This window comes from Salmo salar, unplaced genomic scaffold, assembly GCF_965601325.2.
Source record: "Salmo salar unplaced genomic scaffold, fSalSal1 ptg000686l, whole genome shotgun sequence".
Classification (NCBI taxonomy): domain Eukaryota; kingdom Metazoa; phylum Chordata; class Actinopteri; order Salmoniformes; family Salmonidae; genus Salmo; species Salmo salar.
In genome coordinates this window covers 588365-615907 of record NW_027675463.1, presented here as the reverse complement: position 1 = coordinate 615907, position 27543 = coordinate 588365, and the positions used below count along the sequence as shown (strand labels likewise).

The 27543-nt window shown below is 39.9% G+C and overlaps 2 protein-coding genes across 2 annotated transcripts; one reads left to right on the top strand and one right to left on the bottom strand.

Annotated features, from left to right (window-relative positions):
* Nucleotides 1–1684: 1684 nt before the first annotated feature.
* LOC145877078 (uncharacterized) lies at nucleotides 1685–6415 on the top strand. The gene is made up of 2 exons (XM_082972375.1): nucleotides 1685–2240; nucleotides 5279–6415. Exons 1-2 carry the CDS (start codon nucleotides 1883–1885, stop codon nucleotides 5827–5829), a joined length of 909 nt encoding a protein of 302 aa, XP_082828501.1. The 5' UTR covers nucleotides 1685–1882; the 3' UTR covers nucleotides 5830–6415.
* A 6596-nt stretch (nucleotides 6416–13011) lies between these two features.
* On the bottom strand, nucleotides 13012–21832 carry LOC145877092 (uncharacterized). Its single transcript, XM_082972390.1, has 2 exons — nucleotides 21823–21832; nucleotides 13012–14534 (listed from the first exon to the last, which is right to left on the bottom strand). The coding sequence occupies exons 1-2, from the start codon at nucleotides 21830–21832 to the stop codon at nucleotides 13183–13185; spliced, it is 1362 nt and encodes a 453-aa protein (XP_082828516.1). The 3' UTR covers nucleotides 13012–13182.
* Between the last annotated feature and the right edge of the window lie 5711 nt (nucleotides 21833–27543).

The following is a 27543-nucleotide window of genomic DNA, read 5'->3' as shown; positions in this document are numbered from 1 at the left end:
ATAATCCCTCAACACCCTTTACACATGTACTGCACTGGGATTATCCCTCTACACCCTTTACACATGTACTGTACTGGGATTATCCCTCTACACCCTTTACACATGTACTGCACTGGAATAATCCCTCAACACCCTTTACACATGTACTGCACTGGAATTATCCCTTTACACCCTTTACACATGTACTGTACTGGAATTATCCTTTTACACATGTACTGTACTGGAATTATCCTTTTACACATGTACTGCACTGGGATTATCCCTCTACACCCTTTACACATGTACTGTACTGGAATTATCCCTTTACAGTTAGGAGCACTCCCTTTAAGAGTGTGCTCCTAATCTCAGCTCGTTACCTGTATAAAAGACACCTGGGAGCCAGAAATCTTTCTGATTGAGAGGGGGTCAAATACTTATTTCCCTCACTAAAATGCAAATCAATTTATAACATTTTTGACATGCATTTTTCTGGATTTTTTGTTGTTGTTATTCTGTCTCTCACTGCTCAAATAAACCTACTATTAAAATTATAGACTGATTATTTCTTTGTAAGTGGGCAAATGTACAAAATCAGCAGGGGATCAAATACTTTTTCCCCCCACTGTACATCTACATGATGTATTGTTACACCATGTAGGAGCAGTATAGACCTAGTCTGTTCATTATATACATCTACATGATGTATTGTTACACCAAAAAAAAGGGAAATTATATTATTTTATACTAATACAATTGCTCAGAGAAAGAGATTTAGTTTAACATGTAATTCTCAAAAGGCAGGGGTCTGAATTATTGCTACCCATGTTTTCAATACTCCAGCACTCTCCCCTTGGGAGGATAATGACACTGAAATGTTTAATGAGATTAGAGAACACATTGGGTGGGACCTTAGACCCTTCCTCCATACAGAATCTCTCCATGTCCTTGATTTATTTAGTCTGTCTTATGGACTGCCCTGTTCAATTCAAACCACAGGTTTTCAATGGAGTTCAAGTCCGAAGACTGAGTTGGCCATAGAACATTTTTGATTTTGTGCCCAATTTACAGTTTCTTTGTGGATGTTGATGTGTCTTGCTGGAAGATCCACTTATGGCCAAGTTTCAGCCTCCTAGCAGAGAGGTAACCAGGTTTTGGGCTAAAATATCCTGGTAGTGGTTAAAGTTGATTTATTTTATACATTTTTGCTCATCTTTATCAAGGGTATTAATAACTAGGTGCTTATTTTGATATCTTGTTTTTTGACTGAGTCAAACAGGGACATTGATCTGGTTAACACCAGTAAATACAGTGAGTACTATCTAATAAAACAGGGACATTGATCTGATTAACACCAGTAAATACAGTGAGTACCATCTTATAAAACAGGGACATTGATCTGATTAACACCAGTAAATACAGTGGAGTAGATGTAGAGTTTGTTTTAAATTCTCATAAAAAACGGAATTAATCAAACAGCACTTGTTGCTTTTTGTACGTGTTGATATAATATTAATATTTAATGGAGAGAAAAAAACGTTTCCCTAAACTGCTTTATAATATTATAATTCAATGAAGAATAAAAATAGTTTTCCCTCCTCAACTGCGTTTCCTCCCTCCAGACAGCAGATGGCGATATGTGTCTTTCAGGCGATGTTTCTAGTGTGACGTATAATCTAGTGGACGGAACGCTTCTTCAACAACTGCAGCCACCTCGGTAGCTCGCTAGCTGACAAAGTCGGAACATTCAAGTTCTTTAGACACTTTCCTGGTTTAATTGTAACTGTGATTTAGACATACTTATGTGTAAACAACTAGCTACCCCATTTAATTTAATATTTACGTTGTAAGTCAACTATCTGGCTGGTTAAGTTAGCACTAGCCTAGCTAGCTAACATCCCCGACCATGCGCTCACTAAGCTACTCTCCTCCTGCTAAAGAAGAGGTCTGTTGGACGGAGAAAGAAGCTCTGGGGCTGAACATTGTCGTGAAAGAGGAGAAGGAAGAGGAGGATGTCACAGTAAAACAACAAGTAGAGGGTGAGGCTGTTACCGTGAAAGAAGAAGAGAAAGACGTTACAGAGAAAGAAGAGGAAGACGCGTTCAGAGTGAAAGAGGAGGAGGATGTTACAGTAAAAGAAGAGGAGGAAGTGAAAGAAAATGAAGACGTTTTTGGAATGAAGGATGAAGAGGGGGAGATTACTGTCACATTAGAGGAGGACGAAGAAGAGAAGACTGGAGATCTGATTAACATTAGTAAATACAGTGAGTACTATCTAATAAAACAGGGACATTGATCTGATTAACACCAGTAAATACAGTGAGTACTATCTAATAAAACAGGGACATTGATCTGATTAACACCAGTAAATACAGTGAGTACTATCTAATAAAACAGGGACATTGATCTGATTTAACACCAGTAAATACAGTGAGTACTATCTAATAAAACAGGGGCATTGATCTAATTAACACCAGTAAATACAGTGAGTACTATCTAATAAAACAGGGGCATTGATCTGGTTAACACCAGTAAATACAGTGAGTACTATCTAATAAAACAGGGGCATTGATCTAATTAACACCAGTAAATACAGTGAGTACTATCTAATAAAACAGGGGCATTGATCTGGTTAACACCAGTAAATACAGTGAGTACTATCTAATAAAACAGGGGCATTGATCTAATTAACACCAGTAAATACAGTGAGTACTATCTAATAAAACAGGGGCATTGATCTGGTTAACACCAGTAAATACAGTGAGTACTATCTAATAAAACAGGGACATTGATCTGGTTAACACCAGTAAATACAGTGAGTACTATCTAATAAAACAGGGACATTGATCTGATTAACACCAGTAAATACAGTGAGTAATATCTGATAAAAGAGGGACACAATCTCTGCAGTTGTTGAACTAATGTGTGATTTTAAAAGGGCATTCTACACTTGAATATGTTGTTGTACTGTATGAATTGTTCATGACGTCCTTTCCTGTTGAAAAGTGATATAAATACAGTAAAGTATAAACACACTAATGGGAAACAAATAAATGTTTTGAGCAAAATAGTGCTTTTTTAGACAACTGCAAACTAGAAGGAGTGAGTGATGTCATAGTAAGGCCTCCAAGGAGTTGGCTTGATGGGAAGTCGTGATGTCATCCAATAGGAGGCTGATCTTCATGTGAATATTCATTATTCTTTTTAAAATCCTTCCTGTTCTGTCAAGTATGTTGTTGATCATTGCTAGAAAGCCATTTTCAAGTCTTGCCATAGACTTTCAAGATGATTTAAGTCCAAACTGTAACTAGGCCACTCAGGAACATTCAATGTCATCTTGGTAAGCTCCTCCAGTGTAGATTTGGCCTTGTGGTTTAGGTTATTGTCCTGTTAGGACAGTTTTTTGTATTCAGATCTCTGAAATGCTCTCTACCTACTTAACATTTAGTGTCTCCTTATGTTACGCTGGCAAAACAGTTTTCATGGGCACAGAAATCCTAAATCATTTCAGAGTTTGCTAAATCCAATGGTTCTAACCGAGAGTCACCTTAACTTTATTGACAACACCCAAATAGATACTGTCATTAACGTCGTTCTTCAATAATTACACATAATACTTAATACTGTAGCTGTTTAGTTACAGTCACATGTTCAACTATCATCAGCTGATCCAGGAAATCATTTTCTGAATGACAGTCACATGACAAACATCACGACATGCAACAACAACCAAAGTGCTTCTTCATTCATTACTCTGGTAAAGACAGTTATGCCGTGCTCCACGTTGGATCCAACATCCCAAACAAATTGATGTTTATAATGTGTTACTGTCTGGCTGATTTACAGTAGGGTCTCATTACTCTGTTTGTGCACAGAGATACTTAGCTCATAATGTGTAGAGAACTGTTCCTTGATGGATAGGCTATTGTACAACACACAGAGCTATTTTCCTTTATTCAGGACATTTAGAATGACAACACATTACAGAGTAGCCTAGTGGGATTATTCACAAAATTATCTGGTGATCAGGTTATGAAATGTCATGACAAAGACATGTTAGTTTCCATGTTTCACCTGAAATATAAAATTATATATAGTCTTAGGTGAAGTAGGTCTATGTTGTTGTTAGGTGAAGTTATGGGTCCTACAGTAGGTCTATGTTGTTAGGTGAAGTTATGGGTCTTACAGTAGGTCTATGTTATTGTTAGGTGAAGTTATGGGTCCTACAGTAGGTCTATGTTGTTGTTAGATAAAGTTATGGGTCCTACAGTAGGTCTATGTTGTTAGGTGAAGTTATGGGTCTTACAGTTGGTCTATGTTATTGTTAGGTGAAGTTATGGGCCAATTTGTTAAACACTTAGTGTACAAACCCTCATTGTCAGGCTGATGTTAAAGCTAGCCAAAGAGCATTTTACTGGTTGAAGTGTTTTTTAAGTATAAATCAGTTGATATGCGACAATAACACAAACATATTAAGTAGGTGATTCAAGCGAGTCTTACAATTATAATCCATATTTAATGTGAAATGCACTCATAAGCAACCTGTAAATGGAGGCTATATTTGCTGTCAGCCTATGAGAACTCCCCTGAGTTTTCCCCCACGGTGGTGAATTAGTGAATAGACACAGAGCTTAATGTGAGTTTCCTTGAGTAGCACTCCTTATCTTGTGCTGTAATATTCAGAATACATTGTGAAAACTAAAATCTTTGCTCACTATTTTTTGCTCCAGGCAGATATACTACATCCATAACTAGTGGTTTCCTCATTACCAGATACACTATATCCATAACTAGTGGTTTCCTCATTACCAGATATACTACATCCATAACTAGTGGTTTCCTCATTAGCAGATATACTACATCCATAACTAGTGGTTTCCTCATTAGCAGATATACTACATCCATAACTAGTGGTTTCCTCATTACCAGATATACTACATCCATAACTAGTGGTTTCCTCATTAGCAGGGAAGTGTTTCTGCAATCATTTTTGTGTGCGCATTGACCTCGTGTCGCAATTTTAGCAAACACAGAAAGGGGCCAATATTGGAGACCAAAAGTCATCTGGCACACTGCTTAGGGTTTCAACAACTTTAAAAACTTTTCTAGTTACTACTAGTGTGAAAACAAGACAAAATATGATTGTTGCTAAGTTGACTGTCTTAATTGTCAAATATTTTAACAGACGTCAATTGTTGTACAACTTCATGGGTATGATCTGGGCATCACCTTTTACCTCAAATAAACAGTGGATTTCTGCTGTTGTGGACCTTTAACCATCTGCCTGACTTTGTTCTCACAGGAGAGAGACGGGACTATTGGGATCCTGGGGATCCTCAACAACATCATGATGCTGACGAGGCAGAGAAGAGTCTCTCCAGATCAGAACTCCTCAAGAAACACCTGCAGAGACCCACAGGAGAGAAATCTCACTGCTGCTCTGACTGTGGGAAAAGATTCAACTCTTCACTAGGCCTTAAAATACATCAAAGAATTCACACACGAGAGAAATCTTATGGCTGTGATCAATGTGGGAAGAGTTTTATTCGGCTACAAACTCTGAAATCACACCAGAGGATACACACTGGAGAGAAACCTTTTGGCTGTGATCAATGTGGGAAGGGTTTTACTCAGCTAAACAGCCTGATAGTACACCAGCGGACACACACAGGAGAGAAACCTTATAGCTGTAATCAATGTGGGAAGAGTTTTAGTACGTTTGGCTGTCTGACGGCACACCAGAGAATACACACAGGACAGAAACCTTATAGCTGTGATCAGTGTGACAAGAGATTCTCTGATAAAAGATCTCTGATCAAACATCAGAAACTACATGAAGGAGTTGTTTCATGATATCAATGAAATAATGTCACAATGTAGAATGTTTTAACATTGTAGTAGGAGTATTTTAATAACGTCAGAATGTAGAACCCTAAACGTTTGTTGTTCAATTGATTTTAGCCTCAAAGGGAAAAATCCAGGCTCTGAAATGGAAGAGTTACTATTTATGTGATTTAACAAAAAGTGACTAACAAAAAAAGAGTTGTGTTACACTTACCACGTTGGTGACCCACTGGAATCACAATGCAACACTTCAAAATGTAGCTAGCTGTTTTCTACAAATTGTCCTCTAACCAGTGATGTACACATTATTCCCATATTCCATGTGGTTTTTGAGCTGTTAGTTTTAACAGGACGTGTAACCTCATCTCCCTCCTCTCGCACAAATGATTTTAACATGATATCGATGAGTGATGACAAATAAGTGTTGTGTTCCTTTGTTCAGCGACCCCTAAATGTAAATGCATCACTGTTGCCCTGTTTTTAGAATATCAGGGTTCATTCTCAGATGTGCCAACACAAATGTACTAGAGCATGACATTGGGGACTGGGCCCCGTTCCAACAACATGCCTATCTAGTGAACCCTGAAAAGAGAGAGAAGCTCCGCAGTGAGGTGGAAAGTTACTACGGATATTGCAGGAGTTTCCTCTTGAAATCAGACATGTCTGTGGTAAGGACAACTTGGTTTCTGATTGTCTCAAGGGTGGGCAGTCAAGAAGATTAGTTTTTTTGCGTTTAGCTAGTGCGTTGCTATAGATCACAATTTATTTTGACTGCACGTTTTTCCGTGTCGGAGATGAGTTTTGTTTGGGCTCGTTCCAAGGGGATGAGAGTTCTAGAAGCTAGGGAGTTTTAGGAAGACGAGAGTTCTAGAAGCTAGTGAGTTTTAGGAAGACGAGAGTTCTAGAAGCTAGTGAGTTTTAGGAAGACGAGAGTTCTAGAAGCTAGTGAGTTTTAGGAAGGATTCTATGGAAAGAAAAAGGACAAAAGATACTATTGTATATTATTATTTAGAAATACGTGTTTTTTCTTGTTTTTAATTGTTGACAGCCAGTAGACACCATGTTTATATTGGTGAAGGTGAAGCATTGTAGTTGATTATAATGTGAAATGGAAGTTATTTTCAACTAGTAGAAAAATGAGGAAGGGAAGCGCTACTGAGGTACACAATAGTAAATGTTGGTAGACAGAAGATGCTCTTTGGTAAAAGGGGTGAATTGGTCATCAAAAAGAAAGGAGGACCAAGGCACTCTTCATATAATTGATTAAAATGCCTTTATTAGTATGGCAGGTTCAATAGAAACAATGTTTAAAAAAAAATCCAACGCGTTTCGGCTGCATGGCCTTCGTCAGGGAGTACAAAGAAATGATACAATGTCCTCTTTTTAACAGCTTTTCCAATCAGCCCTAATTGGAGAGGGAGTGGTTACAAAATTGATTGGACACACCTAGTAAGCAATAGTATACACATTAAAAAGTGAAACACTGTGGCTGTGTCATCACAAAAAAGGAAAGATAATACAACTCCAAGCTAGAGGCACTAGAACACCCAGCAAGGTAGTTCCAACCCTAAACATGTCTGGGAGAGAAGTCAAGAACAAGAAAGCAATCTATTCCCTAGTACACTTGAACCCAACAAAACATGAACAACAGTCTAAACATAGCTGAGGGCAATTGAGAAGAAAGACCACTAGATGACAGCAAATGGACCTATCACAACCCTACAGGAATGGACCTATCACAACCCTACAGGAAGGGTGAGAAATCCATATCTTCATGTAAACCAGGGTATTTAGTGGCCTGTAGTTTGTAAATCCATATCTTCATTTAAACCAGGGTATTTAGTGGCTTGTAGTTTGTAAATCCATATCTTCATGTAAACCAGGGTATTTAGTGGCTTGTAGTTTGTAAATCCATATCTTCATGTAAACCAGGGTATTTAGTGGCCTGTAGTTTGTAAATCCATATCTTCATGTAAACCAGGGTATTTAGTGGCTTGTAGTTTGTAAATCCATATCTTCATGTAAACCAGGGTATTTAGTGGCCTGTAGTTTGTAAATCCATATCTTCATGTAAACCAGGGTATTTAGTGGCCTGTAGTTTGTAAATCCATATCTTCATGTAAACCAGGGTATTTAGTGGCCTGTAGTTTGTAAATCCATATCTTCATGTAAACCAGGGTATTTAGTGGCCTGTAGTTTGTAAATCCATATCTTCATGTAAACCAGGGTATTTAGTGGCCTGTAGTTTGTAAATCCATATCTTCATGTAAACCAGGGTATTTAGTGGCCTGTAGTTTGTAAATCCATATCTTCATGTAAACCAGGGTATTTAGTGGCCTGTAGTTTGTAAATCCATATCTTCATGTAAACCAGGGTATTTAGTGGCCTGTAGTTTGTAAATCCATATCTTCATGTAAACCAGGGTATTTAGTGGCCTGTAGTTTGTAAATCCATATCTTCATGTAAACCAGGGTATTTAGTGGCCTGTAGTTTGTAAATCCATATCTTCATGTAAACCAGGGTATTTAGTGGCCTGTAGTTTGTAAATCCATATCTTCATGTAAACCAGGGTATTTAGTGGCCTGTAGTTTGTAAATCCATATCTTCATGTAAACCAGGGTATTTAGTGGCCTGTAGTTTGTAAATCCATATCTTCATGTAAACCAGGGTATTTAGTGGCCTGTAGTTTGTAAATCCATATCTTCATGTAAACCAGGGTATTTAGTGGCCTGTAGTTTGTAAATCCATATCTTCATGTAAACCAGGGTATTTAGTGGCCTGTAGTTTGTAAATCCATATCTTCATGTAAACCAGGGTATTTAGTGGCCTGTAGTTTGTAAATCCATATCTTCATGTAAACCAGGGTATTTAGTGGCCTGTAGTTTGTAAATCCATATCTTCATGTAAACCAGGGTATTTAGTGGCCTGTAGTTTGTAAATCCATATCTTCATGTAAACCAGGGTATTTAGTGGCCTGTAGTTTGTAAATCCCAAAACTTTCCCTTTGGTTTAACTGTTTAAGACGGTCCCCTTTTCTAATAGAGGCCGGAACGTGATCAATACCCACAAAATACAGTACTGAAGCAGAGAACATTAAAATAATCATTCAAAATAATTGGGGAATTATCCAAAGTGATACTCTACTACACCAAGTCTTTCCTGAGCCACCAGTCATAAGCTTTAAAAGATGTCCTACCCTAAATGATAAATTAGTACACAGTTATCTTCCGGGTGACTCTCAAAAAACTTGGCTTGACCACAAACCCAAGGGCTCTTTTAAATGTAACCACTGCAGAAATATTGCACAGAAAAAGTATTTTGTAGACACAGCTTCCAAAATGGAGTATTACGTCAAGCATTTCATTAACTGCAAAACCACTCATGTCATCTATAGATTGGAATGTCCACAGTGCAAGGTGTTCTACATTGGACGGACAAAGAGACGCCTTCAAGACCGCCTAGCGGAACACAAGTATGCCATACGGGTAGGCAATGACGACTACCCCATGGCAAGGCACTATAAGTCCTTACACCAAGGCAACCCTGCCTCCCTCTCTTCGCCCCAACCCGGGCTCAAACCAGGGACCCTTGCACACATCAACAACTGACACCCCACGAAGCAACGTTACCCATCGCGCCACAAAAGCCGCGGACCTTGCAACGCAAGGGGAAACCCTACTTCAAGGTCTCAGAGCGAGTGACGTCACCGATTGAAACGCTATTAGCGCGCACCACCGCTAACTAACTAGCCATTTCACATCGGTTACACCTACAAGCTGTGGGTATTGATCACATTCCGGCCTCTATTAGAAAAGGGGACCGTCTTAAACAGTTAAACCAAAGGGAAAGTTTTGGGATTAAATATTTATGTCCCCTTAGTGGTTCATCACGTCAGCAAAAGGGAATATGTTCCATTTATGTTTATTTAGTGCAAATTGTCCACTGGTATTGCTGTATGAAAGTGAATTTCCCCCCAGGCATACATACATGTTCTTTGTTATTACCCGAGCCACTGCCTGTTCACCCCGCTATCATTCAGAAGGCGAGATCAGTACAGGTGCATCAAAGCTGAGACCGAAAGACTGAAAAACAGCTTCTATCTCAAGGCCATCAGACTGTTAAATAGCACAGAGAGGCTGCAGCCTACATATAGACTTGACATCATTGGCCACTTTAATAAATGGAACACTAGTCACTTTAATAATGTTTACATATCATTTCTCATCTCTATGTATAAACTGTATCTCAGTCTATGCTGCTCTGACATTGTTTATTCATATATTCCTAATTCCATTACGAACCAGCTCTGAGTTCGCAACAAAAGGGAGACAATGTGGAGACAAGGAGTATCAAAAATATATATTTATTAGATAACACAACCAAAATCAACAAGGTGTCTGCATGGAGAGAGTCTCCCTTCATGACTGTGGAAGAGGTCTATTTATCCTGGGACACACCCGGGCCCAGGTGCTTCCCATTTAGCTGACGACCCTCCCAGCTCCGCCCACCGGCATCCTAATAAGGAAACAAGAGCAGAGAGAATACGGCAGACAGAGGGAGGGGCGTTAAATATATTACTCTATTGTTATCATATAGAAACATCACTTGTTAGATATTACTGCACTGTGGGAACTAGAAGGACAAGCATTTCACTACACCTGCAATAACATCTGCTGAACACCTGTATGTGACCAACAACATTTGATTTATTATGAAGGTCATTTGTGTCAAATTTACTTTTCCCCTCATTCACCCCATCTCTTTACATTGCTGATGCATATTCAGTGGCCTGACTGTGTCAAAGGCCCATCCTGGTAGATCTGAACCTAATGCAGCTTGGAGTGATCAGAAGTCACATTTAGGTGCCAGGTGTAACTGAGGCCATAGATGCTCCATATACATTACTTTGAGTGTTATATATAATATAACTAAATGTGTTTCTGTGTTGCAGGGACAGTCAATAAATGGAACAGCAAGGCCACAGAACATGACATAAGCAGAGCTGTGGGAGACCACCTCAAGCCCCTGGTAGAGCCGGGGGTGGTGTTTACCACTCCACCACGCCTTCAGCAGGCTGGAAACGTGATACTGTTTTTCATACCAAGAGTCTGTTGATTGGTCAGTCATTGGGTTAATTTGTTGAAATCAAATCAAGCTTTATTTATACAGCACATTTCAGACATGGATGCAACACAATGGCTTCACAGGAAAAAATAAAAAAATGAAAATAAACAGAAATATTTAGTAAACAACAAACAGAAGACTAACAACTGAAAGACTAATGAACATTCTAAGGAATTGCCATTGATTAAAATATTAATTGGATGCAATATCCAACCCAAAATACCAGCTTGTTTTACTACTTTGTTTGTTGTTACGTTCCCCACCAAGAAAAATCTCAAATGTTGCTCAAATAGAAGAGGAAACTAACAAAGAGTCACTGACAACAACCACAACTAAACAGATGGGGTTTTAGGAGGGGTTCTGAAAGACACTATGGGGGTGTCCACTGGAAGTTGACTAGTAACAACAACTGGGACCTAAAAGACACCCACCATGAGACCCACTAAATCTGCCCAAGAAGAGGAAAACAAAAGAAAATCCCACACCAAACTTAAAGACAGGAAGCAAACCAAAAAGGTGGAGCAACTAAAGGTGTTGACTCTCCACATGTATCAAGACAACTGGAGCACTGGGCCAGACACTCTTAAATAGAACCTGGACCAGCTCAGGTGAAACACCTTCCCACTAACGAGATGGACAAGCCAGCACAGGTGTAACACATACTGACTAACCAGGCGACACCAATATGTACCCAAGACACATTTCAGTTGAATGCATTCAGTTGTACAATCAATCAATTCAGATCAAATTTATTTATATAGCCCTTCTTACATCAGCTGATATCTCAAAGTACTGTACAGAAACCCAGCCTAAAACCCCAAACAACAAACAATGCAGGTGTAGAAGCACGGTGCCGAGGAAAAACTCCCTAGGAAAAACTCCCTAGAAAGGCCAAAACCTAGGAAGAAACCTAGAGAGGAACCAGGCTATGAGGGGTGGCCAGTCCTCTTCTGGCTGTGCAGGGTGGATATTATAACAGAACATGGCCAAGATGTTTAAATGTTCATAGATGACCAGCAGGGTCAAATAATAATAATCACAGTGGTTGTCGAGGGTGCAACAAGTACCTCAGGAGTAAATGTCAGTTGGCTTTTCATAGCCAATCATTCAGAGTATCTCTACAACTTCCATTTCACATTATACTCAACTACAAAGCTTCACCTTCACCAATATAAACATGATGTCTACTGGCTGTCAACAATTAAAAACAAGAAAAAAACACGTATTTCTAAATAATAATATACAATAGGATTATTTGTTTCTCCTTTTTCTTTCTATAGAATCCTAAATCCCACTAGATTCTAGAACTCTCGTCTTCCTAAAACTCACTAGATTCTAGAACTCTCGTCTTCCTAAAACTCACTAGCTTCTAGAACTCTCGTCTTCCTAAAACTCACTAGATTCTAGAACTCTCGTCTTCCTAAATCCCACTAGCTTCTAGAACTCTCATCTTCCTAAAACTCACTAGATTCTAGAACACTCCTCTTTCTAAATCCCACTAGCTTCTAGAACTCTCATCCCCTTGGAACGAGCCCAAACAAAACTCATCTCCAATACGGAAAAACGTGCAGTCAAAATAAATTCTGATCCATGGCAACGCACTGCCTAAACACAAAACACAAATCTTATATCCATTTGGGGGGAAATCAGGTTGAACCTGCTCCTGAAACTAGCACAACTAAAAAAACACATGGAAATGGAGATATATTTTACCTCACTGGTTAGAGGACAACCTGCAGAAGACAGTCAGCTACATTTTGGAGTGATGCATTTAAATGTAGGGGTCACTAAACAAAGGAACACAACACTTATTTGTCATCACTCATCGATATCATGTTGAAATCAATTGTGTGAGAGGAGGGAGATGAGGTTGCACATCCTGTTAAAACTAACAGCTCAAAAACCACACGGAATCTGGGAATAATGTGTACATCCCTGGTTAGAGGACAATTTGTAGAAAACAGCCAGATACATTTTGATTCAAGTGGGTCACCAATGCTGTAAATGTAACACAGCTCTTTTTTTGTTAGTCACTTTTTGTTAAATCTCATAAATAGTAATCCTCCAATTCGGAGCCTGGATTTTCCCCCTGAGGCTAATATCCATATCATGTTGAAATCAATAGAACAGGGGGCAAACGTTTAGGGTTCTACATTGTGACATCATTAAAATATATTGATATCATTTAACAACTCCTTCATGTATTTTCTGATATTTGATCAGAGGTCTTTTATCAGATTATCTCTGGTCACAGCTATAAGATTTCTCTCCTGTGTGTGTTCTCTTGTGTACTGTCAGCTCTCCAGATCGACCAAAACTCTTCCCACAATGATTACAGCTAAAAGGTTTCTCTCCTGTGTGTATTCTCTGGTGCACTGTCAGCTCTCCAGATCGACCAAAACTCTTCCCACACTGATCACAGCTAAAAGGTTTCTCTCCTGTGTGTGTTCTCTGGTGTAAAGTCAGAGAGCCAGACTTACTAAAACTCTTCCCACATTGATCACAGCTATAAGGTTTCTCTCCTGTGTGTATTCTCTGGTGTAGAGTCAGAGAGCCAGACATACTAAAACCCTTCCCACATTGATCACAGCAATAAGGTTTCTCTCCTGTGTGTGTTCTCTGGTGTGATATCAGGCTGGTTGACTGAGTAAACCTCTTCCCACATTGACCACAGCTATAAGATTTCTCTCCTGTGTGGGTTCTCTGGTGCACTGTCAGCTCTCCAGATCGACCAAAACTCTTCCCACACTGATCACAGCTAAAAGGTTTCTCTCCTGTGTGTGTTCTCTGGTGTAAAGTCAGAGAGCCAGACTTACTAAAACTCTTCCCACATTGATCACAGCTATAAGGTTTCTCTCCTGTGTGTATTCTCTGGTGTAGAGTCAGCGTGCTAGATGCAGCAAAACTCTTCCCACATTGACCACAGCTATAAGGTTTCTCTCCTGTGTGTGTTCTCTGGTGTAAAGTCAGAGAGCCAGACATACTAAAACCCTTCCCACATTGATCACAGCAATAAGGTTTCTCTCCTGTGTGTGTTCTCTGGTGTGATATCAGGCTGGTTGACTGAGTAAACCTCTTCCCACATTGACCACAGCTATAAGGTTTCTCTCCTGTGTGTGTTCTCTGGTGCACTGTCAGATCTCCAGATCGACCAAAATGCTTCCCACACTGATCACAGCTATAAGGTTTCTCTCCTGTGTGCGTTCTCTGGTGTCGAGTGAGAGTGCTAGGTGCAGCAAAACTCTTCCCACATTGACCACAGCTATATGGTTTCTCTCCTGTGTGTGTTCTCTGGTGTAAAGTCAGAGAGCCAGACTTACTAAAACTCTTCCCACATTGATCACAGATATAAGATTTCTCTCCTGTGTGTGTTCTCTGGTGTAAAGTCAGCTGGCCAGATGCAGCAAAACTCTTCCCACATTGATCACAGCTGTAAGATTTCTCTCCTGTGTGGATTCTCTGATGAATTTGAATGCCTGTTGATGAGGTGAATCTCTTCCCACAGTCAGAGCAGCAGTGAGTTCTCTTCCCTGTGGATGTCTGCTGGTGTTTCTTGAGGTGTTCTGATGTGGAGAGACTCTTCTCTGCCTCTTCAGCATCATGATGTTGTTGAGGCTCCCCAGAGGACCCACGATAGTCCCGTCTCTCTCCTGTGTGCACAACAAAGTCAGACAGATGATATAAAGGCCCACAACAGCAGAAATCCACTGTAAAAGGTGATGCCTACAGAGTAGCCATGATGTTGTACAACAATTGATGTCTGTAATGAATGTTTAAATAATTTATTCATTGCACTTATGAGTGCATTTCAGTGCATTTCACACTACTTTGGATTATAATTGTAAGGCTCGTTTGAATGTCCTGCTTAATATAATGTTTGCTACAGTATTAAGAATTATGTGTAATTATTGAAGAACCACATTAATGTCAATAAAGTTAATATGTTTTTACTTCATTTTTTTAGTTCACCTTTATTTAACCAGGTAGGCTAGTTGAGAACAAGTTCTCATTTACAACTGCGACCTGGCCAAGATAAAGCAAAGCAGTGCGACAAAAAAAAACAACAGACTTACACGTGGGATAAAAAGTAGTCAATAACACAACAGAAAAATCTATATACAGTTGTGCAAATGTAGCAAGGAGGTAAGGCAATAAATAGGCCATAGTAGCGAAGTAATTACAATTTAGCAAATTAACACTGGAGAGATAGATGTGCAGATGATGTGCAAGTAGAAATACTGGTGTGCAAAAGAGCAGAAAAAGTAAATAAAAACATGGGGATGAGGTAGGCAGTTGGATGGGCTATTTACAGATGGGCTATTTACAGATGGGCTGTGTACAGCTGCAGCAATCGGTAAGCTGCTCAGATAGCTGATGCTTAAAGTTAGTGAGGGAGATATATGTCTCCAACTTCAGCGATTTTTGCAATTCGTTCCAGTCATTGGCAGCAGACAACTGGAAGGAAAGGCGGCCAAAGTAGGTGTTGGCTTTGGGGCTGACCAGTGAGATATACCTCCTGGAGCGCGTGCTATGGGTGGGTGTTGCTCTGGTGACCAGTGAGTGAAGGCGGCCTAGCAAAGACTTATAGATGACCTGGAGCCAGTGGGTTTGGCGACGAATATGTAGCGAGGGCCAGCCGACGAGAGCATACAGGTCCCAGTGGTGGGTGGTACATGGGGCTTTGGTGACAAAACGGATGGCACTGTGATAGACTGCATCCAGTTTGCTGAGTAGAGTGTTGGAGGCTATTTTGAAAATGACATCGCCAAAGTCAAGGATCGGTAGGATAGTCAGTTTTACGAGGGTATGTTTGGCAGCGTGAGTGAAGGAGGCTATGTTGCGAAATAGGAAGCCGATTCTAGATTTAATTTTGTATTGAAAATGCTTAATATTTTAATATGAGGCTGGAAGGAGAGTTTTCAGTCTAGCCAGACACCTAGGTATTTATAGTTGTCCACATATTCTAAGTTAAAACCGTCCAGAGTAGTGATGCTGACGGGCGGGTGCGGGCAGCGACCGGTTGAAGAGCATACATTTAGTTTTACTAGCATTTAAGAGCAGTTGGAGGCCACAGATGGAGTGTTGTATGGCATTGAAGCTCGTTTGGAGGTTTGTTAACACAGTGTCCAAAGAAGGGCCAGATGTATACAGAATGGTGTCGTCTGCGTAGAGGTGGATCAAGGAATCACCCGCAGCAAGAGCAACATTGTTGGTATATACAGAGAAAAGAGTCGGTCCGACAATTGAACCCTGTGGTAGCTCCATAGAGACTGCCAGAGGTCCGGACAACAGGCCCTCCGATTTGACACACTGAACTCTGTCTGAGAAGTAGTTGGTGAACCAGGCGAGTCAGTCATTTGAGAAACGAAGGCTGTTGAGTCTGCCAATAAGAATGTGGTGATTGACAAAGTCGAAAGCCTTGGCCAGGTTGATGAAGACGGCTGCACAGTACTGTCTTTTATCGATGGCGGTTATGATATCGTTTAGTACCTTGAGCGTGGCTGAAGTGCACCTGTGATCAGCTCGGAAAGTGGATTGCACAGCAGAGAAGGTACGGTGGGATTCAAAATGGTTAGTGATCTGTTTGTTAAGCATATCCCAGTTTAGGTCACCTAACAGAACAAACTCTGAAGATAGATGGGGGCCAATCAATTCACATATGGTGTCCAGGGCAGCTGGGAGCTGAGGGGGGTCTGTAACAGGCGGCAACAGTGAGAGACTTATTTCTGGAGATTCATTTTTTTAATTAAAAGCTTGAACTGTTTGGGCTTAGACCTGGAAAGTATGATAGAACTTTGCAGGCCATCTCTGCAGTAGATTGCAACTCCTCCCCCTTTGGCAGTTCTATCTTGACGGAAAATGTTGTAGTTGGGGATGGAAATTGATGACTGGCTCCCTCTAGTCAGGTTATAGTGATGACTGGCTCCCTCTAGTCAGGTTATAGTGATGACTGGCTCCCTCCCTCTAGTCAGGTTATAGTGATGACTGGCTCCCTCCCTCTAGTCAGGTTATAGTGATGACTGGCTCCCTCCCTCTAGTCAGGTTATAGTGATGACTGGCTCCCTCCCTCCAGTCAGGTTATAGTGATGACTGGCTCCCTCCCTCCAGTCAGGTTATAGTGATGACTGGCTCCCTCCCTCCAGTCAGGTTATAGTGATGACTGGCTCCCTCCAGTCAGGTTATGTTGACGACTGGCTCCCTCTAGTCAGGTTATAGTGATTTTGGGGCTCCCGAGTGGCGCAGCGGACACTGCATCTCAGTGCTTGAGGCTTCACTACAGACACCCTGGTTCAAATCCAGGCTGTATCACAACCGGCCGTGATTGGGAGTTCCATAGGGCGGCGCACAATTGGCCCAGTGTTGTCCGGGTTAGGCAGTCATTGTAAATAAGAATTTGTTCTTAACTGACTTGTCTAGTTAAATAAAGGTTACATTTAAAAAAATTGAGTTTCATGACAAACCATTTTTTACAAATCCGGCAAGGCACCAATTTTGAGAAGGGTTTAAAACAAAGGTTTCAAACCAATTCATGAATGTAATTGAATCTAGGTATGTCTTGCCTTTAATGTAATGGCATGAAAAACAATTGGCTGAATATTATACAATGACTTATCAACAGCTCTAATAATTTGCCTCCACAGGAAATCTACACTGGCAGTTATAGAATATACTATATATCCTAGAAACCTGGTTAAACTATCATTATGACATCCTGGATGAATTCTAGAATATACTATACATCCTAGAAACCTGGTTAAACTATCATTATGACATCATGGATGAATTCTAGAATATACTATATATCCTAGAAACCTGGTTAAACTATCATTATGACATCATGGATGAATTCTAGAATATACTATATATCCTAGAAACCTGGTTAAACTATCATTATGACATCATGGATGAATTCTAGAATATACTATATAGCCTAGAAACCTGGTTAAACTATCATTATGACATCATGGATGAATTCTAGAATATACTATATAGCCTAGAAACCTGGTTAAACTATCATTATGACATCATGGATGAATTCTAGAATATACTATATATCCTAGAAACCTGGTTAAACTATCATTATGACATCCTGGATGAATAAATTTGAGTGGTTACACTCCTCCTTCCCCCATCCCTCAGCTGTTTACCAAACCAAGCCTCTGGGCAGCCATTTTGTTACTGTTGAAAAAACCCACACAACCCAGCAATCTGCAGTTCATACAACAACAAATCTGTCATTCCACCACTGTTTTGGTAATAAGATGATTATGGGGTTGGAGAAATGTAACTACTTTCAAATTCATAGACAGACCTATGGATGCAAGGACTGACCATCCATGATATCAACATTATAGTTTTAACTATGTTGAGGCTATACAGTGTTGGTTTACATTTCTAGACATTGGAGTAAAAAAAGCTTATTTGGGGTTCTGATGTGGTACAACAGTTGAACTAAGCTCATGAGGCATGTGGTATATTCTTCAAGAATCAATGGCTATAAATTAATAATTTAAAAGTCACAATATGGATGTAGCTATTGCATATTTCCGCTTTAACACCACACATCAGTTCAACAACTGCAGAGTTTGTGCCTCTGTATTTAAGACAGTACTTACTAGTGTTAATCAGGGAACGGTTTCTCAAAACCATCTTATGGCTAAGTTCACCGTTAGAACCATTGGATGCCTTAAGATGCGTTTGGGAAACCGGGCCCAGATGTCCAGTTTCCTCCTCTATCGATGTAACAGTCATCTCCCCCTCTTCCTCTTTCACTCCATAAACTGCATCCTCCTCTTCTTTTACTGTAACATCCTCCTCCTCTTTCACTCTGAACGCGTATTTTTCTTCTTTCACAGTAACGGCCTCACCCTCTACTTCTTGTTTTACTGTGATATTCTCTTCTTTAGCAGGAGAGTAGCTCAGTGACCGCATGGTCGGAGATGTTAGCTAGCTAGGCTAATGCTAACTTAACCAGCCCGCTAGCTGACCAATAACAACAACACCGTAAATATGAAATTAAATCGGATAACTAACTAGACGACAGAAGTGGGTTTAAAACACAGTGGTTAATATACACTAACGCGTCTAATGAGCTTTATCGGTTCGGCTATTTTGTCTAGCAAGCTACCGTGGTGTCTGACTAACTGTTGCTGCTGTTGAAAGAAGAGTTCCGTCCACTAGATTATACGTCACACCAACAGCATCGCCTTAAATTCCCAGACCGCCATCTGCTGACTGGAGTGGGTAACGCAGTTGAGTAAAATGTTAATTTTGTCAGACAAAAGTTAAAGGGTAGGAATAAGGGACATCGCTGGTCCTAAAATATTCATTAGCCCCCCCCCCCTAAATAAATCAATATCAGTCAATATATTTTTTCTGTGATTTATATTTTGTCGTCAACCGTTCCATCGCATCTTAAACTTCTTACCAGGCCGACACTAGGACCGGGGGAGGCTGCTGCTGCACTAGTGACTGTTAGACTTTCTTCAGCAATACTAGGAGAGAGGGGTACCCCTACACAGAACTCATCTGGATCAAAGATGGAGGACAGAAATACTAGGAGAGAGGGGTACCCCTACACAGAACTGAACTGGATCAAAGATGGTGGACAGCAATACTAGGAGAGAGGGGTACCCCTACACAGAACTGAACTGGATCAAATATGGCGGACAGAAATACTAGGAGAGAGGGGTACCCCTACACAGAACTGAACTGGATTAAAGATGGCGGACAGAAATACTAGGAGAGAGGGGTACCCCTACACAGAACTGAACTGGATCAAAGATGGTGGACAGAAATACTAGGAGAGAGGGATACCCCTACACAGAACTGATCTGGAACAAAGATGGCGGACAGAAATACTAGGAGAGAGGGATACCCCTACACAGAACTGAACTGGATCAAATATGGTGGACAGAAATACTAGGAGAGAGGGGTACCCCTACACAGAACTGAACTGGATCAAAGATGGCGGACAGAAATACTAGGATGGAAGCAAATGTAAGGGATTATAACGTCATAACGAATCATGCAGAAACATGTACAGTTGACAGGAATGTTAGTTAATGTAGAGACAAACGATTATGCTTTTTTTTTATCGTAAAGTTCATTTACGAAAATCGCGATTTAGCAAGCTAGCTGACTAGCTAACATTAGCCAACTAGCTGACTAGCTAACATTAGCCAGCTTGCTGACTAGCTAACATTAACCAACTAGCTGACTAGCTAACATTATCCAGCTAGCTGACTAGCTAACAATAGCCAGCTAGCTGACTAGCTAACTTTAGCCAGCTAGCTGACTAGCTAACATTAGCCAGCTAGCTGACTAGCTAACATTAGCCAGCTAGCTGACTAGCTAACATTAACCAGCTAGCTGACTAGCTAACATTAGCCAGCTAGCTGACTAGCTAACATTAACCAGCTAGCTGACTAGCTAACAATAACCAGCTAGCTGACTAGCTAACATTAACCAGCTAGCTGACTAGCTAACATTAGCCAGCTAGCTGACTAGCTTTATGGCTGTTGTGACATGAGTATGTAATTGTAATTCTGGTTGTTTTAGGGACTCCTGAAATAACCAGCAAACCAGGCGGTCGTTTTGTGAAACAGTGGATGTATAGAATCTAGTTAGCTGAAGAATTTACTGCAAATTGAATGTACAATTGTGTAAGCTTCCCTTGCTGATATTTGCCATGCAGATAGATGAAATAACGTAGCTAGCGATGTTCTTGCTTATTGTGCAGTGGATGATTAAAATACCTGTATGCCTATGGATGTGTAGCTAGCTATCTAGCCGATCTGTGTATGGACCCAAACGTTTGGTATACATATTAGTTCAGAACCTAGCTATGAACCTCAGCTATCATAGCCAGTTGTATCAACTTCAAAACAGCCTGAATGACATTAATGAAGCCTATGGATTGAGTAGAATATAAAATCATGTTGTACCAAGGATGCAAGTCGTATATACTTGTAGTTATTACCATGCATGAGATCCCCACATTGTAGCCTGTACATTTAATATATTCACTGATGATGTACTCTACCTTGGCAAATAAAGGTGCAGTTTAGGTATGAATGTCTTTGAGATTATTTTTCAGTCATATCCAATACCAGGAGTATCAAATTCCAGTCTTTGAATGACGCTGTGTCTGCATGTATGTATTACAATTATACACTTCAACAGTGTTTACCAATCTTGATCCTGGGACATCAATGGTTACACATTGTAACTAATAGACTAGAAACAGGATTTAACTAGTTAATTCATATATACAGAAATATAATGTTAAAAAACAGAACACTACACTTCCTATGCATCATGTAAATACTCTAACACTGGTTCATCTCAACATCTAATGCCCTTCATCTGCATTGATCTGATAAACACAGGATAGGTGGAGTATTTCATCACATTACACTTCATTTCAACCAGTAGAGAATGTGAAATGCTTTATTGAAAAGCTCATTATCCAAGTGTTATAAATACAAGTTTAATCTGTACTTCAATGCACATCTGTTGTGCATTATAAAAACAGAGGAAGAAAGAGGAGGTGGTGAGAGAGGTGTAAAAGACAGAAAGGGAAAGAGGTAAGCACATAGGAGCAGGGAAGGCAGCACATGATTAATGAATCACAGTGCTACATAAATATTCTCTCAGTTCATCACAATCACATAATAGTGTCTCTCGTCGGCCCAAAGGTTCTTAAAAGCAGGTGAGGTGGTGATGATGGGACTGGGGGTTGGCATTCTCTCACATCAAAACATATCTGCAGACGAGGGACAGATGGAGAGAGAAAGAGAGCATGTTTAAACCTTGTTTTTATTTTTTATTCTAACATTGTTAGTCATCAATCAGGAGGTGAAATAAAAAACTGACCTGGGATCATTAATTCTGGGACGACTGCATCTCTGTCTGTATTTCAATGTAAAGCATCTCTTTAATAATACTTCCTGTATAATATAAACTGACCTGGGATCATTAACTCTGGGACTACTGCATCTCTGTCTGTATTTCAATGTAAAGCATCTCTTTAATAATACTTCCTGTTGACCTGACCAAGTGACCTCTCACCTCTGATCATGCTGTGCCCTCTATGTAGCCAGTTCAGATGCAGGAGGGGTTCGTCGACACAGCTGATATAACCTAGAGGATTTAGGGAGAAGAGGAGAGAGGGATGAAGGGAAGGAGAGAGACTGTTATTGAGAAAATAAGGTAGTTAAAGCGACAGTGTTCAACAGGAATCTGTGTGTGGCCTCACCTGGTGTCCACACCAAACTAAGTGACTGCAGAGTACTTTATGCTGAAAAACATGAACGGACACACGAGGACAAACAATACAGCGTAGTTATAGAAATAATTAAGTGTCTTACTATTCTCCATGGTTGGCCCTCTTGCCTATTCTTTGAAGGTGGAAGGAGCCACAGTTATATACGCCTGAACCTGCTTACTGCACAACACAATCCATCAATCCGATTGATACATGAGTGTGTAGGTGTGGGTTATAGGGTGTCTAATTGTTCTACATTTTTTCAATATGGGTGATTTAAAATAGCCTGTTTTGTTTTTGCACAGACATCACACCCTTACCTAAACAGCACCCTCACCTGAGAAGTAGAAATCAAAGGGAGAGAAACTGTGAATTGAATAACTGCAGTTGACATAGCTCAGTAAATGGAAGAATACTCTTATTGCAATGTGAATGGCTCTTAAAAGAGCTTTTGGTTGTGCATAGTGTAGTCTATGGTGTTGCCAGGGAACAGCACCCTCTTTGAAGAAGTAGGAGGTGAAGATCTCCTGCACACGGATTGCCTCTCTTGCTGCGTTGTTGGACCCCATCCTTGAAACATCCTGCAGAGCAGCAGACTCCTCCTCTGGCCCACGGCGGTGAGCTGCAGATCCCCTCCTGGTCCTCGTGTCCATCCTCATGAAGTTACGCAGGACACAGGTAGCCTTCACACACCTGAATTCCTCCAGGAGGCAGTCCCAGATGACCCTGGTCACCCAACCTTGCAGTGCCCTACACGGTAACTGTAGGCAATCGTTTTGAAGGAATCTCCAGTTACAAGGTATCTGTAGGAATATGGAAGACAATGTAATTATTAGACTGTTACATCACCAGGTCATTGTGGATTACTAAAGTATAATATCCCTGATAACAAATCATGATAACATTGGATTGATAGATGCATGGGCACACATATGTACATGTGTAGCATGTGACAATAACAGAATCATATCAAGGATGGCATCACAAATGAATACATAAATACCACTTGAAGCTTGATGATGAGTTTGAATCATTTGAATCAGCTGTGCAGTGTGAAGGCAAAAACAAAAATGTGCCCCTCTTTGAGTCCCCAGGACTGAGAACCACTGCTCTTCATTGGGACCTCTTCATATGTAGACTGGCTTTCATAGAGCTCTTTATCTGAGGACAGAAAACCTCACAAGAAACAGACTTCATTATAGTCAAATTACACCACACTGAATATTATGTTACTATTATCTCCGTCCTCACTTCTAGGGACAGGAACTACACAAAAGTACCTGCCCTATCCAGAATAGCCTCCTCTCTCACTGACAGTTGGGGCTGCTATCCTTTCACCCTCCTCCATGGCTGTTAGCTAGCTACCTACAAATGCATGTGGAGTTTGTTTTTTACAATGATAAATACATCAAGATAGCTAGCTAAAATGAAGTTAGGTAGCTGGTGATATTTAATTATATCTATACAGAATGTGATATTTAATTCTATCTAGCTATCTATCTATACAGAATGTGTAGTTGGCTAGATAGCTAGCTCATTTAGCAGCTCATTTGAGTTAGCCTGCACTGTAGCTAGTTAGCTAATAATACATCGGGTTTTTTTACATTTTCAAAATCTATTTACTTACTTACTTGAATAGGTTCTTCCAGCAATGTGGACAACTGGAAACAGGGCAGTAAAGTTTGTCACCAGAGCGTTTTAGAGGATATTACTATTGAACTATATACCCATTTAAGAACCAGACCTTCATACAAACTTGCTCTGCTGAATTCTTGACGGAGTCACAATGGGCGGCCTAAGAGGCATCTAGTCCATCTGCTGACTGGACGCAGTTCAGTAAAATGTACATTTTATCTTCAGACAACAAGTTAAAGGGGTCAAATACTTATTTCACTCATTAAAATGCAAATCAATTTATAACATTTTTGACATGCGTTTTTCAGGATTTTTTGTTGTTGTTATTCTGTCTCTCACTGTTCAAATAAACCATTAAAATGATAGACTGATCATTTCTTTGTCAGTGAAAGTGTAAGTGGGCAAACGTACAAAATCAGCAGGGGATCAAATACTTTCCCCCCCCACTGTATCTCAGTCTATGCTGCTCTAGTAGTACTATACTAGTATAGTATGTTGTACCGAAGTTGACTTTAATAATGTTTGCATATCATTTCTCATCTCATATGTATAAACTTTGTCTCAGTCTATGCTGCTCTGACATTGTTTATCCATATATTTATATATTCCTAATTCCATTCCTTTACTTAGATTTGTGTGTATTAGGTATTTGTTGTGAAATTGTTAGATATTAATTGTTAGATATTACTGCACTGTGGGAACTAGAAGGACAAGCATTTCACTACACCTGCAATAACATCTGCTGAACACCTGTATGTGACCAACAACATTTGATTTATTATGAAGGTAATTTGTGTCAAATTTACTTTTCCCCTCATTCACCCCACCTCTTTACATTGCTTATGCATAATCAGTGGCCTGACTGCGTCCAGACTATGTCAAAGGCCCATCCTGGTAGATCTGAACCTAATGCAGCTTGGAGTGATCAGAAGTCACATTTAGGTGCCAGGTGTAACTGAGGCCATAGATGCTCCATATCCATTACTTTGAGTGTTATATATAATATAACTAAATGTGTTTCTGTGTTGCAGGGACAGTCAAGAAATGGAACAGCAAGGCCACAGAACATGACATAATCAGAGCTGTGGGAGACCACCTCAAGCCCCTGGTAGAGCCGGGGGTGGTGTTTACCACTCCACCACGCCTTCAGCAGGCTGGAAAAGAGTGATTGATACGGTTTTTCATACTAAGGTGGACCAATAGTTTGTTGATTGGTCAGTCATTGGGTAAATTTGTTTTACAATGTGTTCAAATCAAATCAAGCTTTATTTATACAGCACATGTCAGACATGGATGCAACACAATGGCTTCACAGGAAAAAACTATGAAAATAAACATTTAGTACACAAATATGAGGATAAAAACAGAAGACTAACAACTGAAAGACTAATGAGCATTGTAAGGAAATGCCATTGATTAAAATATCAACAATATGATGCAATATCCAACCCAAAATATAACTTGTTTTTTAGGAGGGGTTCTGAAAGACACTATGGGGGTGTCCACTGGAAGTTGACTAGTAACAACAACTGGGACCTAAAAGACACCCACCATGAGACCCACTAAATCTGCCCAAGAAGAGGCAAACAAAAGACAAACCCACACCAAACTTAAAGACAGGAAGCAAACCAAAAAGGTGGAGCAACTAAAGGTGTTGACTCTCCACATGTATCAAGACAACTGGAGCACTGGGCCAGACACTCTTAAATAGAACCTGGACCAGCTCAGGTGAAACACCTTCCCACTAACGAGATGGACAAGCCAGCACAGGTGTAACACATACTGACTAACGAGGTGACACCAATCAGTGCACCCAAGACACATTTCAGTTGAATGCATTCAGTTGTACAACTGACTTGGTATCCCCCTTTCCCACGTGCTAACGAGCTAGACGTGCTAACGAGCTAACGAGCTAGACGTGCTAACGAGCTAGACGTGCTAAAGTCCAACCTCAAAACATAAATGGAAAAACCAAAGCCTGTAACACCTTCCCCCTTAAGACAACAAATATGTCCTATATTTTTGTTGGACAAGTTTGCTCACCATCAACAGAAAACAACTTCCATTTCACATTATAATCAACTACAATGCTTCACCTTCACCAATATAAACATGGTGTCTACTGGCTGTCAACAATTAAAAACAAGAAAAAAACACGTATTTCTAAATAATAATATACAATCGTACTATTTTTTTCTCCTTTTTCTGTCTATAGAATCCTAAAAGTCACTAGCTTCTAGAACTCTCGTCTTCCTAATACTCACTAGCTTCTAGAACACTCGTCTTCCTAAAACTCACTAGCTTCTAGAACTCTCGTCTTCCTAAAACTCACTAGCTTCTAGAACTCTCGTCTTCCTAAAACTCACTAGCTTCTAGAACTCTCGTCTTCCTAAAACTCACTAGCTTCTAGAACTCTCGTCTTCCTAAAACTCACTAGCTTCTAGAACTCTCGTCTTCCTAAAACTCACTAGCTTCTAGAACTCTCGTCCCCTTGGAACGAGCCCAAACAAAAATCATCTCAAATACGGAAAAACATGCCGTATAACAAAACTCAAATCAAATTGTACTGCGCCGAATACAACAGACCTAACAGTGAAATGCTGACTTACGAGCCCCTAACCAACAGTGCAGTTTCAAAAACATACAGAAAATAATAAGAGATAAAACTCATCTCCAACACGGAAAAACGTGTCAAAATAATATGTGATCCATGGCAACGCACTGGTTAAACGCAAAACACAAATCTTTTTAACTGCCAACCCCAGAGACAATCAGCAACCAAGTTGTCCTTACCACGGACATGTCTGATTTCAAGAGGAAACTCCTGCAATATCCATAGTAACTTTCCACACCTCACTGCGGAGCTTCTCTCTCTTTTCAGGGTTCACTAGATAGGCATGTTGTTGGAACGGGGCCCAGTCCCCAATGTCATGCTCTAGTACATTTGGGTTGGCACATCTGAGAATGATCCCTGATATTATAAAATTACATTATAAAATTATCCCTGATATTACGTCAATATAATTGTACCCAAAAATTGTCAGTTGGTTGCATAAATCATTGATTACTAAATGTTACATTAATTGTAAATATGAAATATCAAACCAAATGTACACCCCTTTGTTAATATGTATTGGCAATAATTAACTTAATGGTGAGGCATGGAATAATAAAACACGTATCTTTTGTCAGGCTGAATGTTTGAAATATGAGGTGATTTGAGTCATGCTTCTTCAGTAGTGGAATAAAGACAATTAGAATTTGAATGTTGTCAATAAATGCTGGAGTGATGTAGGATTGTTAATACAATTGATTATAGACCAATTTATTATACTGAGTCAATGTGTATAGGCTGCAAGGACGTTGAATTTAAGTTGTTTTCAAGTCAATGAAAAAAACTACATCTTCTCAACTTTCACTTTCAACTAAAACTGAATGTGTATTGGATGTTGGGCATAGTCTTATTTTCAACATCTTTTCAATTACATTTTGCTGGGTGGGATATTTTCCATGCATTTCATCATTAAGTCCTTTAGGAAATAATGTCTGGTGGGCGTGTCCAAATCAATAACCAAAATGCAGAAACAGTTTGGGATGAATTGAAAATCTAAACATAAAATGTGCTATATACACAAACATCTGCCACAATAATCATATTACTTGTATTTTTATTAAACAAGCTTCTTATAAACTGC